General features: G+C 38.8%; 1 protein-coding gene across 3 annotated transcripts in view; it reads left to right on the top strand.

The window, feature by feature from the left end:
* The window catches only part of RSRC1 (arginine and serine rich coiled-coil 1), a 165,981-nt gene that overhangs the window by 118,027 nt on the left and 31,342 nt on the right, over window positions 1-16,612 (top strand). For all 3 annotated transcript variants that reach the window (XM_082224561.1, XM_082224559.1, XM_082224560.1), the window contains one exon: window positions 11,421-11,489. In XM_082224561.1, the coding sequence (XP_082080687.1) occupies window positions 11,421-11,489 (69 nt within the window). The remainder of the gene's footprint in view (window positions 1-11,420; window positions 11,490-16,612) is intronic.

The raw sequence follows: 16,612 nt of genomic DNA, 5'->3' as shown, positions 1-16,612 counted from the left end.
TAGTTCTGAATAGTTTGCAAACACAAATTTTATCCCCACATTCTTGACTTATGGTACAAAGTAATAACAAAGTAAATAGTATTAGCAGAAAAACAAAAACGATTAGATGTAATGTACCCATCTTTGAGTACTTAGCTGAAATTAAAACAGTTTATCATTCCTTATGGTTTTTGGTGCTATTAGTTCCCAGAAGGATATATTGTGTTATCAACACATAAATACTGTTAATCTTTGTTTTTTTGGTAATTATTATTGTTAGTCATTGATTCAAGGTAAAAGCAAGTCTTTAAAAGAATTTTTTCAGCAACATTTTAAAATTATAATCAGTTAACCTTCAAGAAATAGAATTGAAATGAATCACACTTGCTTTCTTTGAAGAGCCACTTTTTTCTAATGCCAGTTTAAATAAAAGTAACATATTCTTATTAAAACCATCCTTTGGTTTAGCATAATTTTATTCCAGCATGTATTTTCTTAGCTGAAATCATCCGTGGGACAAGTAGATCAAAAGGTTTCATTTCAACTTAATGCTTCAGGATTAGACAAACCCCCAATAATGAGTGCTTTATGCGTTATCTCATTTGTTTCATTCCTGTAGACAGACACAGCATGGTTAAATAAAGATATAAATTATTCTAGTTGCGCCATCTAGTGAATATTCGATTTTCTGAGTGACACCTTAATGATTACATCAACAGAAACTAGAAGAAAGTCATTAAAATAGAACCAAAGATTTGGTATGGCTATACTGTAGGTCCCTCAACATAATATTGTTGTGTCTTCAGATATAATGTTTTTCACTTTTCCAAATACGAAGTCTGAAACAGGAGAAGTTTTAATACAACTGTTACTTTTAATAGATTTCTGGAAAAGCGCTTAATCTTTCATTTTTAGTCTATAAAAGAAAAAAAGCAATTCATAGTTTTAAATTACCTTTTCTGAATAGAACACTATATAGATATTGGGAAATAATTCTATTTGTAAATAATATGCAGACATGCAGTTTGTGCAGAAAACTCCTGTGGCACTCCAGATCAAGTAGTTTATATTTGTGCTGATTTATATCAACATAATACTTCTCTGGAGGATTTATCTACATAACTCAGAATTAGTTTTTAGCTTCAAGCCCTGCACCTGTACTTTGTGCACTGCAGCTGGAATGAAACCAGTTGAGGCATTAAATTCTGATTACTCTTGTACGTTCAAGTGAAAGTGTAGATACAATCGATGTATCGTCTACTTTGTGAAGTGATGATCAACAACCTATACCACAGCTTTTCTGAGGAAAACAAAGTTTAATGGTTTTTAAAACACCAAAGCTGTAATCCTGTGCATAAATTCCTGGATAGGAAGCCCCATCAAATTCGATGAGAATGATTTCTGTGCAAGCAGGCATAGGACTGGGCTGTGAATCAGGCAAAATGTAAATAACTGTTCTTCTGAAACACATTGGGGATGGAGACTCTCTTCTGCATATTCCAGAAAATCAGACTTCAGGTTCAGTAAAAATAGGTAGGTGAAACCTATTCTTGTACTACTCATTTTGGGAGCAGGTCTGGGTGTTTTGTACATACCACCCCTGTATGTTGTGTGGCTAATTTATTTCTTCTTAGAGCTATAGAGAGACGTATAAATACATGCAGGTTTGTGTAAGAGTATGTATCGTTATTAGCTTTGTTTGTTTTTCATTCTCCTGAATTCTGTGCTTCAGATGGATATTTAATGTCTGTTGTATAAATAATGCTGCATGTTATTTACTAGTTCATTTTATTAATCACCCTTCACCCATCAGCATTTCAGGGCAGCACACAATAGCTAAAATAAATAAATGCATAACGATAATCAAAACATTAATTAAGGTCCATGTTGCAAACCACACTTTACTGTTAAGGGGATGTATTTAATGAGATGTGTTTATATATGACTAATAATAGCATTAATGCTGGCTGTCTTTCAGGGATGGAGCCTTTGTGAAATCTTTAATAATGACCAATCTTATTTATTCTCAAGGAAATTCTGGAAAACATTATATGTACATCTTGGAAGATGTGCTATTGAAAAAGTTACTTGTCTGTTCCAGAGTTTCTTCCATTTTTTTGTCCTTTCAATTAAAGATTATTCACATATTTGCTGTTAGCTGTAAGGCCATAAAACCATTTATATTTATTTATACTGTGGCGTACTCAACATGTTCATAGTTTTCTAATGTTCTGGAGGCTTATTGGTACCTCTAGTGGCACATCCATCTGAATCAAGTGATTATACTATCAGCTTAAGAAAAAGTCCGGGGATCTCGATATGTAAATGTTTCTACTTAGTTTCACAGTCGAAAAAAATGCGTGAAAGGAATTCAGTGCGTTTCAGTCAGTCTGGAAATAGCCACATAATAATATTGTTTTTGAATATTGAACACAATAGTAATAAATTTTTACAAAGCTTTAAAATTCAATGTTATAGATCTACATGTTTCAGAGTTCATAATTAGTTTCATAGCTTGTCAGGGGTTGTTGCTCTTTATAGCCCTGGCTGACCAGGTAGCAGCAGGAGCTATGAGCATCTTTTACCAGTTTCAGCTTGTATGCCAGTTAGACCCTTTTCTGGAGAAATAAATCCTGTTTCAGTTATTTGTGGCCTTGTGATTTCTAAGTTAGATTACTGCAAATGAGCTTTAGTTTGGAAACTCAAGTTGGTCTAAAACGCAGCTGCCAGGGTCTGTTGATGAGATCATGTTACTTTCGTCTTATATTATCTGTGTTGGTTACCAGTTTGTTTCTGGGCTCAAAGCAAGGTGCCAGCCTTGACATTTGCAGCTCTAAAAGGGCTAGAACCAGCATATGTCAAAGATAACCTCCTTCCTTAAGAGCACTGAGATCAATCATCTTACATTGTCAGATGTATGTTGTGTGACCACAGGAGGGCCTTTTCCATAATGCAATCTAGAACTTGGGACACCTTCTCTAGGGTGGTTTGTCCTGGCCCTATTAACCTTTTGGTTAGCTGCAAAGACTGGCATTCCTGTTCTCTCTCTTGCTCTCTCTCTCTCTCTCTCTCTCCCTCCCCCTCTCCTCCTCTTTTTGTTTTGTATTCTGTTTGTTATATTGTATGCCTACACGCAGAGACTGTGTTACTGGCCTTCACTGTGTTGTTTTTTTTTAAATTGGAAACTGTTGCATTTTTAAGTGTGGTTGGTAATTACCATGCTGCTTTTTGAGTTCATTTTTTATTGTTTTCATTGAAAATAATTAGATCTTTATATTTTTGATAATCCACTTTGAATGTCTTATGGTAGAAAAGTGGGATACAAATGTTAGAAAACAGATAAATTATCCTCTCAGGTAATGCAGTTGTATGTCCTTTTGTAATTTCTGCCAGCAAGGCAGAAATAGAGGTTTTAAGCCTAACAGATCGTTGAACAAGCCCAGAGTCTCCAACATATTCCAGCAAAACAACATACCCAATCAGAGCAAGTCTAACCGCCAGCAACAACAATGACTATCTGCACTGGGGGGCATTCTAGATCAGAAATTCCTAAACCAATGGGTAGCCTACAGAAAGTTCAATATGAAGACTCTTTCCTCCATCATTGAAAATCTCCACTCCCAAGACCTACTCACATCAATAGATCTCCAGGAAACCTACCCACACATTCCAATTATTCTCCACACAGCAACATTTTGCTATTGGAAACACACATTACCAGTTCAGAACCCTCCCATTTGGTTTGGCCTCCATCCCCACCCCCCACGTTTACCAAGATAATGATCTCCCTGATAGCCCACCCCCACATCCAGGGCATGCACATCTTTCCTTAGCTAGACCTGCTAATCTGGGCTCGCTCTACAGAGACTAATTTCCAAAGGCCTGGCCTTCCTCTCCCTGGGAAGAATAGAAAAAATCAGTTCAGAAGCTCAGTCTCTCATCAAATCCAAGAAGCGGGACCTCATGTTCATGGCCCATGACCTGGGCCTCTCAGCAACACACATCACTCCATGGGCGAAGCACTATGCCCACTCTTCCATACCAAAGGAACATCACATTGAGCAGACATCTATACATCAAGCTGAGCCTTGCAATGGTGGACAGTCAGATTCAATCTTCAGAAGAGCTCTCCCTTTCACGAACCTCCAAGAACAACGATCAGCTTGAAAGCCAGCCACAGGGTTTGGAGCTCACTGCAAAGATCTGGTTAACCAAGGTCAGTGGTCTCCTGCAGAAGCATCAATGAGCATCAACCACAGCAAAATCCAATATTTACAGACAAGGAGGCCCTTGATCTCAGGACCTCCTTTTGGACTGGGTGGAACACAACATCTAGTCAGTCACAGCCAAGGACAGGGGTCAGCAACCTTTTTCAGCCGTGGGCCGGTCCACCGTCCCTCAGACCATGTGGGGGGCTGGACTATATGGGGAGGGGAATGAACAAATTTCTATGCCCCACAAATAACCCAGAGATGTATTTTAAATAAAAGGACACATTCTACTCATGTAAAAACATGCTGATTCCCGGACCGTCCTCGGGACGGATTGAGAAGGCAACTGGGCTGCACCCGGGCCTTGGGTTGCCTACACCTGGCCAAGCACATTTCAGGCCTCTTGAATCCTCAGGTGTATTGGTTGAGCCTCCAGAGTAATAACAACTACACTCATTAGTTTTTCGGCAACTCCTCACCAAGTTTGGCCAATGTCAGATGGCTTTCTTTGCCTCCAACAAGAATTATCACCACCCATGGTTTCCACAAATCCTCCATTGTGCAGTCTCTCTTCCATGGCACCTACTTATCCACACAGAGTCAAATAATTAAATCCACTCATGATTATGTACATATTTTCATAAAGTGAAATATAAAGAACATAATTCACATTTTTGTAAGCAACCTAAAAATACCAATCAAACAACATATTTCATGAGTTTCTTAAATTGCACCCAAGGGTTTTATAGAATCCTTCAAGGTCCCATACCTAATAAAATTAATTTTTCAATCAAAATGTTATTAGCCTGTCAACCTTCCTTGTCTCTGAACAAAATTAGTCAGTTTGTTCATTTACACAAATTTATAATAGCCACTGAAATATAGAGGTTTTTCTCCCTTGCCCTCACCCCATAACAACTGATAGACATTACAGTTACTGTGAGAAAATAAATGATAATTTTTCAGTCTTCTGTGGAAATTACTGGTTTTACATAACCATACAAATTGAGGGTAAAGATTTTGACCAGTCATTTTTTCAATAATGACAAAAATCACCTCCAACATTTCTTTATCCTAGGGCATGTTCAGACTTGTGTGTATGTATAATTCTGATATATAATTATTACTGTGCTGTGACCTAAGGAAGCAACCAAGTAAAGGGGCAAAGATGCTTTGTAAATCAGTTTCTTTCAATTTACAAGCCGAGATATAAGCGTTTCAAAAAATATTGCTGCTGTTGCTGCTGATTAAATTTTAATATCTAATTTGTACCCTTTGCAGTAGACAATAGCTAAATCAGATAACCTGGATTGTATTCCAAGCCATACTCAAAGTAGACCCATTGAAATTGCTGCACTTAAAGTCAGTCATGTCCATTGATTTCATTAGGTCTCCTCATAGTATCTCTTAGTTTGATTCAACCCATAATTTCTATTTCATAATGGGTTTATCTTCTTGCCATGTAGGAGTAATAATAATAATAATAATAATAATAATAATAATTTATTTATACCCCGCCCATCTGGCTGGGTTTCCCCAGCCACCCTGTGTGGCTGCCAACTGAATATTAAAAACACAATACAGCATTAAACATTAAAAACTTCCCTAAACAGGGCCGCCTTCAGTTGTCTTTTAAAAGTAAAATAGTTCTTTGTTGCCTTGACATCTGCTGGGAGGGTGTTTCACAGGGCAGATGCCACAACCGAGAAGGCCCTCTGCCTGGTTCTTGCAGCGAGGGAACCGCCAGAAGGCCCTTGGCACTGGACCTCAGTATCCGGGCTGGATAATGGGGGTGGAGATGCTCCTTCAGGTATACTGAGCCGAGGCCATTTAGGACTTTAAAGGTCTTTGAATTGTGCTCAGAAATGTACTGGGAGTCAAGGCTCTTCCCTCAGTTTCTATTTTTAGACCATGGCAACTTGATTGCTGACTGGGGCATGCAAGTCTGATCACATTACACCTATTAAATATCTTCTTAGACTCTGAGTTTCTGTGCACAATTCAAAGCTTTGTTTTTGACCTTTAAAACCATGGTTAGTTTGGAACCTGGGTCCTTCTTCTCCCATATGAAACTGGTGATATGAATCAGCTAATGTAACCCAGATTTATAAGAAGCTATTCAAGGAGCAGAGGTGATCCAGGAAATTATATGCTACTTAATTATGTGTTTTGGGTAAACTGGTAAAAAGCAGTATTAAAGATAAAATTATGTATGGAAGAACAAGTCTTGCCGAAGAATAATTAGAATGACTTCTGCCAAGCTAAGGTCTGTCTCAGCTTCTTGGGAAGTGTTCTTGGACTTTCCAAAAACTATTACAATGTAAATGGTGGTGCAGGGGCTGCAAAAGAAAGGGGGAAATTGGTAAAAAGCCCATTCCTCCAGCAAGAGCCTCTTCTGGATTGCAGTTCCTTTCTCACGACCACTCTAGTTCTCTACATGTGTGAAAGGACTTGGAGGAGTTTAGAGATGATTGAAGATAATAGGTGACCATTAAGGCCAGCTGAAGGGACGTGGGTGGCGCTGTGGGTAAAAGCCTCAGCACCTAGGACTTGCCGATCAAAAGGTCGGCGGTTCGAATCCCCGCGGCAGGGTGCGCTCCCGTTGCTCGGTCCCAGCGCCTGCCAACCTAGCAGTTCGAAAGCACCCCTGGGTGCAAGTAGATAAATAGGGACCGCTTACTGGTGGGAAGGTAAACGGCGTTTCCGTGTGCTACGCTGGCTCGCCAGATGCAGCTTTGTCACGCTGGCCACGTGACCCGGAAGTGTCTCCGGACAGCGCTGGCCCCTGGCCTCTTAAGTGAGATGGGCGCACAACTCTAGAGTCGGACACGACTGGCCCGTATGGGCAGGGGTAGCTTTACCTTTACCTTTTAAGGCCAGCTGAACTTGATTCACACTGCTTAGCAAGTGTTAGGCAACTGTTTTGGTGGGATTTAGCCTATTTATGGATGTTAGAGTACATTGTCTTATGCTTCATTATACTTTTAGAAAGTTGGTTAGGGTGAGATAATATTTTTGTATGATAATGTTCATATCTTCTTAAGGGCTTTTAAAATATATCCAGCTGGGCTGATCTGGGTGGCAATGAGGACCATTTCAATTGCCTGACCTGCAATACTTGATCGTTTTTCTGACAGTGACACCCAACTGGTGTCCTTCTGGTGATGGAAGACATCTGTTGGTGAAATGGGAGGAGAGGCCATTTTCTGCAATTCCCCCCCCCCAATCCTCCCAATTTGCTCTAGATGATTGGAGTACCCTCTGGAGCAGATGGGCCATGTTTTGAGGTATTTAGCTATGGGGAGAAATTGACTCAATCCCTGTACTGCTGGCAGATGCATTTAAATTGTAGAAGGACAGCAATTGGATGCCATCTATAACCAGTAAAAATCTTACGTCATTAAAGTGTTACAGGTCAGAAAAAGATGAAATGAATTGAAATGTGTTTTTGGTTGTTGTTATGACTGTTCTCAAATACAGTGGTGCCTCGCAAGATGAAAAGAATCCCTTCTGTGATTCTCTTCGTCTAGCGGTTTTTTCGTCTTGCGAAGCAAGCCCATTGACGGATTAGCGGATTAGAGCTATTAGCGGCTTTTATCGGCTTATCGGATCAGCTGATAAGTGGCTTAGCGGCTTAGAAAAAGGGGGGAGGGGGGAAAACCCGCAGGAACTCGCAAGACATTTTCGTCTTGCGAAGCAAGCCCATAGGAGATTCGTTTTGCGAAGCACCTCCAAAACGGAAAACTCTTTCGTCTAGCGAGTTTTCCGTCTTGCGAGGTATTCGTCTTGCGGGGCACCACTGTATCCTGTAATTCAAAAACACAAAAGTAACCATGACTTTTATTGAGAAGCTCTAGACCCCAGGTGGGCAAAAAGTAGATCAGGATTCACCACTAGATCTTTGGGTGATCTGAAGTATCAGCAAGGATTTCTAACAATGGCAATAGCAAAGTAGGCTGCTGAATTGAATAAAGTTGTGTGTGGAATGGGAGCAGGATAAATTGGAGTGGGGTTTTTTTGTTTTTTGTTTTTGTTTTTTGAGAGAATTAAGGCCTTTAGTTCAGTTCTGGTAATCAAAACCCTTGTATTTTGCACCAGACTCTGGTTGGTAGGTTTTGTGGTTCTAGTTAAAACAAAAACAAAAGCCATCCTGGAGTCTGCTCATACCTGCTACAGGCTGTTAGCACATCACTCCTCAGTTGCTGATATGTGGCTGGATAGTCACATGTCATTGTGGAGGAGTGATTTGCTGAGAACACAGGCCACATGAGACAAAATTAGCTTATCATAACCTGAAACAAAAGGCACATCCCCATACGGTTTTACAGTTGATTAGTTGTATGTTATATGGACAACCAACTTCCTCTTTAAGGTGTAGGTTTTGAAGGCTAGTGCTGGTTGTTCAGTGGCCCTTTAATTATCTTCAAAATGTTGGTGTGGAATTTCTAAAACTTGTCTCCTTACCCTGTTGATAATCCTTGAGATGGAAAAAATATGCCTATCCTTCTGGATGATAGCTAATGAGAAACATACAGAAAGCAGCAATGCAGACATGCCCTGATTTAGCAGTCTCATGGAACACAGTAGTGCAAGGATAATAGATTTCAGGAACAGTTTGCTCTTTTGAATTCCAAATAACTGTTTTATGAATTCAACACAGGAATATTTGGTTTAGAAGTTTTGCATGCACACAGTATTTTTCCAGTATTGCACTGAAAGAAAAACAAAAATGTTTATTCTCCTGATTTTAAACTGTGACATCTTAAACTTCTCAAAATAGATTATGTGTAATTCCTCAGCACATTCACTTGGAAGCAGTTGTTTCGCTGGAATATTCTTCTAAGTGGGCTAGGCTGAGCATCTCCATTTATGGGCCATATTAAAACATTTTAGGATGTTATGCATTTGCTACCATGCTCAAATAATGGGCCAAGAAAGGAAAATAAGCATCTCCTTTAAAATACCTTAAAAATTCCTACTGGTACATAGAAGTCAAGAAAATTAACGAAGTATAGGTTACACAGAAACACATGCCTAACTATGAGATAACATTCTCTCTTTTAAACTTATAATTTTGCTATCTTTCAAAAATATGATGAACTGTTCCTATGCAGGGAACAAATCAGTTATGAAGAACAAACTGGCATAGAGAAATAAATAAATCAAATTTAAGCCTCGTAGTTTATTGAATCTAAATTTTGCCTGGTTAGCCTAAGAGCTATATATAAGCAATCCATCTTGTGTTGATAATGGAGGATCTTGAGACCCACCTAATGTTTGCATTATTAAATTTCAGTCTAATGAGCTTTGCTAATACATATTGAAGATGGTTGTAAGGAGTGGAATGTGAATCTGAGCAGGATAATTTGAAAGAAACATAAGCTGAGCATTTTACATGACTCAAGGGGTATAGCTACAATTACATGTATAACCAAAATTGAATTTAAATGGAATTTCTATTATCCTTATCCTGCTACTAGGGAGAATAAAGTGTAAATGAAGTAAAAGTCTTTACAGTTATCAGTGGTTTGTTTTTATTATCTAATTTAATAGATTCTTGTAAAGATATTGCTGGCAGAAAAGTTTTAATATTTCATGACTTTAAATGTAGCCTAAGTGTGTCTAAAAGCTTGGAAATGGAAACAGATGTCTCTGTAATTGCTTCTATCATTTCAGAGCATCAGTATTTAAATTGTATATTTCAAGAAGGTGTAGCTACTAAATACAAAGAGACATTAGACTTTGAAAGTTGTGGTCATGTGTCATTCATGTACTTCATACTCACTATGTCAATTGAATATTCATATAACTAATGTATTGGTGCAGCAAACTAACGTAGAGCAAAACAGCCGGTATACTAGGCATATAATGGATTTATTACATATTAAGGGCTGGTCTAAAGTCTAACTACCCACGTTTTGGTTCTTCATCTTTCGACATGGCAGTACTTTTAAAAACTTAATATTTCATCAACTATAATGCTATTAGAGACTTATTCCAAGTTCACTCATCAGGCAGTGAGATGGCAATAAAAGAGAATGGCCCCTTTGAGACATTAACGCTTTGGAATAAATGATGTGCTAGAACAGAAATTTAATTAATTTACAGAGTATATTGATAGTCCCTTGTTACTGTGCTGTATATTTTTAATCTTCTTTAACATCTGTAGTAAAGTGTTTAAAACCCCTGCAGTTGAGCAACTTGTAGATAATTAAGTAATAAGGGAAGCTGTTTCTAAAGGAAAGGAGACTCTTCTTAGAAGATGCTGTAATAACATGAATTAAATGCTGCTGCTATGACATTTTGGGCAACCAAAATGGTCAGAGGCCTGGAAACGATGCCTTATGAGGAATGGCTAAGGGAGCTGGGCATGTTTAGCCTGGAGAAGAGGAGCTTAAGGGGTGATATGATAGCCATGTTCAAATATATAAAAGGATGTCACATAGAGGAGGGAGAAAGGTTGTTTTCTGCTGCTCCAGAGAAGCAGACACGGATCAATGGATCCAAACTACAAGAAAGAAGATTCCACCTAAACATTAGGAAGAACTTCCTGACAGTAAGAGCTGTTCAACAGTGGAATTTGCTGCCAAGGAGTGTGGTGGAGTCTCCTACTTTGGAGGTCTTTAAGCAGAGGCTTGACAACCATATGTCAGGAGTGCTCTGAAGGTGTTTCCTGCTTGGCAGGGGGTTGGACTCGATGGCCCTTGTGGTCTCTTCCAACTCTATGATTCTATGACTTGCACTGAAGAAAAATATATGTAGAGGCCCTGATCCATCAAGTGAAACTCTGTTATGTCTACAGAAGGAAACAGGAAGCAGTACAAGGTTTCTTCATCCAGCAGACCAGTTGCAAAGGGGGCACCAGGGTATGGCATGCTTTGCTTATGGAGCCCAAACACTGGAGACATAGAGCCCATGAGTGCTTCAGTCTATTATCTAGTGGAAAGGTATTGGGAAGAAAATGTGTGGTGGGATACTTCAAAGCATCCACATACCTCAAAGATAGTCTAAGGAAAATGTTCAGCTGCTCTAATGGTTTCTTCTTTGAGCACCATGTATGTATTTTATACAGGGACAAGTTGGGACTTGAGACAATCCCTTATTGTGTCCACAGTAAATTGCATTTTCCATCGGACACAAGAAGTGTCTTTCTGACCATCCCTCATAAGAAGTTGTTTTATCAAAAATGTTAATTACTGAACAACTAATCAGCATTTTATTTATTTTTAGCAAAAGCTGATGAAGCATTAAAAGCTAAAGAAAGAAGTGAAGAAGAAGCAAAGAAGAAAAAGGAAGAAGGTAATTCAGCTATTAAATTTAGATGAACTAAAAGTACTGTTTTTATAGAGAGATAGATACAGATACATACGCAAGCCCTGGTATATGTACAACCCAAAACAAGTCAGTTATTTGGCATATACAGAGCAATAGGACCCTAATAACTAGACAAGTCTGAAAGAGAGACATTTGTACTTTGTATCTCTCAAATTATTCCCCTGAATGGTTAAGGTACTTCCAAAATATCCTTAAAACTGAACTGTTGTGTATGCATAGCTCAAAACACATAGTTTATTATTAGAATCAAGTAGTAGTTCCAGATTAGTAGAAAATAAGACATTTTTACACCAGAGAAAACATAGGACATACCTATTAAGTAGATCAGCTTTTCTGCACAGAGTAGGTAAAGTTGAACATGGGACACAATGTTGGATTGTGTGAATTTTATTACTTCATAACATTTAGTTTTGTGGGAAGAGGTTAGTCCAAAATCAGCCAGTAATAATTATCTATTCTTGAAGAACTGAAGCTTCATTTACAAGTGGGTGCACATGTATGTTTCCTACTAGTAGCTATAGATACTGCTGTTCACCTCAGTTTCCTACAAAAAAAAAATACTTTCATGTTCAAGCACCTGAGACGGAGAACTCTGATATCTAGGGGAGAGGATTAGCCTTTTGGTGTATTGCATTTTAAAAATAGTAGACAAGTGTTTCTCTGATGGATTGATACGGAGAGAAGCACTAACAAAATGGTGTGGAATGGAGTTGAATTGCTCATCAGCAGGCAGATCCCATACAATATTCAATAGATGTCCATGGATGTTCATAAGATTACATTCTACTCATCCTAGTAGCAGCTGCACTATTGGGAGGGGGGATAGCATTTTAGGTTAAAATGTTGAGCTTTCAACATTCAGAAGGTACCCCTGCAACTGAAGACTTAACTTGAAGAAAAATTACCAATCATGCCTTCATTACATAGAAAAATGTTTTTATGGAGTGACCCTAGGTTGTAACATTGGTAGGTTGATTCATTGGTAGCCTTCTGTTTCCTCCAGTTAGTCTTTTTGAGATCCCCACAAGTTTTGTGCTAGAAACATGTTCGCAAGCTTTAAAATACTTCCTGTATGAAACACTGGTTTAATACAACCTGAAAACTTGAGGTCAGTGAATTGGGATATGTAATTTTTATTCCGACAAAAGCAGACATATTGAGAGAGCTTATCCCCCTTCTGCCTATAGTAATCCCAAAGGCCAGACTATCTTGTCTCCAAGTCTTCCTGGTCTCTAAATATCAGCATTTGGTGTGCATAGTTAAATTGGATGATGGAGAACTTCTCTAACTAGATGCCTAATATACAGGCAATTGATTGACACAATATACTGAACTTTCCTGATGTGCAATGCAAAACTGAAAATCTAAAACATAATTAGCCTCATAGATTTTAAGCTAATAATTTTATTGCTTCTCAGTAACTGAAGCAGAGGTGATTATAGATGTTCAAATTTCATAAACTTTTCAGTTTAATGATCTATTCAAAAATGGTTGAAGCTTTATTCCCTTTAACTTCAAAGCACACTGGGCACTCATTACATCTGAAGAAAATCTTTTCTTTTATGTTAATTTTCTAATTAAGTTATCCAGATACACTGTGTGCATGTATTATAATAGACATATAGGCTTCTCACATTTAGCAATGTCCATTGTGACAAAAGATAAAACTGCTAAAGTTATTGCCACCTCTAGGCCAGTACCTCTACTCTTGAAGCAGTAATAACCGAGAACAAGAGTTACCTGCATTTCCCCTGCCTTGAGACCCTAGCATGCTTTTAAGGCATCTGGGTAGGTTTTTGTAGTTTTACTTTGACTTAAAGCTTAAATTGGAAAGTATTTAAAAGGGCATTGTGTGAAAGTAAAACTGGATAACTCAACTGTGCTTCATGGACATCCTATCTTCAAAGTGGAATGTAGCTTCCTCTAACTTAGTCTGTCATCTCAATAGTACTCAGCAGGTGATTAAGCACTTTCAAGTCTGGGAGCTTTCATGTAAGAAGTTACATCAGGAGTGTATTAAGATCCCAGGGCAACTTGTTCAACGTGAAAGTGATTTGTTTGCCTTTGTGGAATCTTTATGATGCCAGAGCCTGGTCAACTTGAAAACAGAAGCTAGGGCCCAAAACTCCTCCCAATCCATTCTGTCCTAGGAGCAAAGCACAGATGATGTGGGAGAATTGTGCACACATCAGCCAGGGGAGAGGGAAGGAGCTTGGGCAGCAGGTGAGGGAGAGCCTGCTTCCTGTTGTGCCATTCATTCATTCATTTTCCATCTCTCTCCACCACCACACCCTGCCCAGTGGCTATTAATCCACAGGAGAGATAAGACAGGTTTCCTACTGTGCCTCCCCCACAGCAAATCTGTTGTCGGGTTTCTTTTTCTTTCTTTCTTTTTTGAGGGTGGGAAATTTCAACCAGAGAAAATGATGTAGGAGAGAAGGGTTAAATACCTCCCAAGGCACTGCTGTTCTGAGGCTGCTTTTAAGTTTTTATAAAGATTATCACAGAGCTCCCACGTCAAGATACATGCAGTTTTACTCCCAGCTACAAGTTTATATTCTTTATTCCAAAGTTAATCAGAAGTGTTGTGCTATCTGGCTTTCAAAAAATGTCTATCAAATTAAGGCTATATTTCAAGCCAAACTACGTAAAAGTCCAAAATACTCCTTCCCCATTTGTAGTTCAGTAAAGATATTGTGTGATATGCAGTCCATAATCTATTCAAGAGCTATATACTGGTTGCACAGAGATTTATTCATTTCCCGTATTGTTCTGGGTTTACAATTGATTCTGAGAGTAAATGAAACTCCAGTTGCGAACCATAACGATACTAACTAAATTCTTGGGGAGAAACGATTTAGTAGTAGTTCATTTATTAATTGCTTCCTATGAAGGGCATCCAGTGATGCTGAACATTGGAAGATTCAGGACAGACAACACATAGTGCTTCTTCACACAGCACCTGATTAAAATATGGAATTCACTTCCACAACCAGTAGTGATGGTCATCACCCTGAGTAACTTTAAAAGAGAGCTAGACAAGTTATTGGAAGATAAGACATATCAAAGGCTACTAGCCATGATAACTATTTTTTCTATACCACTGTCAGAAGTGGAATAATAATAATAATAATAATAATAATAATAATAGTTATTATTATTTATACCCCGCCCATCTGGCTGGGTTTCCCCAGCCATTCTGGGCGGCTCCCAACAGAATATTAAAAACACAATATAGCATTAAACATTAAAAACTTCCCTAAACAGGGCTGCCTTCAGATGTCTTCTAAAAGTCAGGTAGTTGTTTATTTCCTTGACACCTGATGGGAGGGTGTTCCACAGGGCGGGCACCACTGCCTGGTTCCCTGTAACCTCACTTCTCACAGTGAGGGAACCACCAGAAGGCCCTCGGAGCTGGACCTCAGTGTCCAGGCTGAATGATAGGGGTGGAGACGCTCCTTCAGGTATACTGGGCTAAGGCCCTTTAGGGCTTTAAAGGTCAGCACCAACATTTTGAATTGTGCTCAGAAATGTACTGGGAGCCAATGAAGGTCTTTCAGGACCAGTGTTATATGGTCTCGGCGGCCACTCCTACTAGGACACACAAATGGGTAGTGTTGTGCTTAGGTCCTGCTGTTGATCTAGGGATAGTCATCTGATCAGTCACTGTAAGAACAAGATGGTGGACCAGATGGGCCAGTGGTCTGATCTGGCAGGTTCTTACATCCTTATCTTGAAGTGATGGCTCCATCACAGTGTCCAGTGTCATCCAGCATGTAAAGAAATCTGGGGGAAGGCACAAGTTATATTGGTCCTACTGTCACCACTTCAGAGTCCAAGCATATTTCACTCATATCCTGAACTGAATTAAAAGGAAATAGACACATACACCCCACCACCAAACCTGATGACCACAATTTAGCACCAGCCTTAGAGCCCCCAGAAAGTTGGTTGGGTGGAAGTGACCAATAGAACTATACACTGCTGAAAGGTTCTGTCTCTGAGCTATCCAACAGAGCCAGCAAAGATTAGCAAAGCAGATAGAAATTAAAATGAACAGTATGTAAAACTGAGGGCAATTTTGAGGGAGTATGGCATCTCTAAAGGGATCTTGCAAGAGGGAGTTGAATGTCAATGAGGGGAAGTCCTTCCAGCAAGGAAAGTAAAAGGTGTGTCAGGATTTTGCAGTCATTTATGTGGGGCAGGAAATAAGACAATACCTGGCATTGCCAGTAAACGTACATAGTCATCAATGTACATAGTGCAGCCTTTCCCAAGTGTTTCCCATGGTGCAGCCTTTTCCTAGTGTTTTGCAGATATTTTGGACTACAACTGCCAATCAGCCTCAACCTCAGTCAGCACAACCATGAGAATTGTAGTCCAGAATATCTAGAAGACAGAATATCTAGAAGTTAAAGAAGGCTGCCATAGTTCTTTAAAAAGTAATTTGCCCCAAAGAGCTTACAGTGTGAACTTTGACCAGTAGGGGAAACAATAGTTTCCTGTATTTTTGAAAATATGTCCCCGTTTGAAGATTGAATTTTGTAACAAATTCTGCCACTGGTTCAGTAACAGATACTGTCAGTATTAAGAATTATGCTGATGTAATTTGCTTGAAAAATAATCTGAAATGAAATCCAGATTGAGGCCAAAATACCTTTTGAAATGATTTCAAGGAATTAGCATGTTAGAAAATCATTTAATTGGGAAGTAAACCAGATAACCACAAAATTCTTATAGGTGCTTTCGGCAAAGCTAGATGTATGAAAGTTAATATCCGAAGGAAATATGAGGAATAATTGTTGTCTTACTATTCTTAACTTTTGTTGAAACACCCCCCCACACACACACATTAGACATATTTTATCTGAATACAGGGTGTATCCAACTAAGTTATACACAGAGTAGACCCAGTGAAATTTATGGATTTAAGTTAGTCATGTGCATAATTTTTAATGGGCTTACTCTGTGTAGAACTAACATTGGATACAACTTCATATAGTTTATAAATTCTCTGCAGCCAGCAAAAACTATTAGTCGAAAATAAATATTGATTTGTAATTGAAATTACCGATTCATTGGATGCT

Source organism: Podarcis vaucheri (assembly GCF_965113315.1).
Source record: "Podarcis vaucheri genome assembly, chromosome: 5".
Classification (NCBI taxonomy): domain Eukaryota; kingdom Metazoa; phylum Chordata; class Lepidosauria; order Squamata; family Lacertidae; genus Podarcis; species Podarcis vaucheri.
The sequence above is the reverse complement of the archived record's forward strand: the minus strand, read 5'-3'. Positions and strand labels throughout refer to the sequence as shown.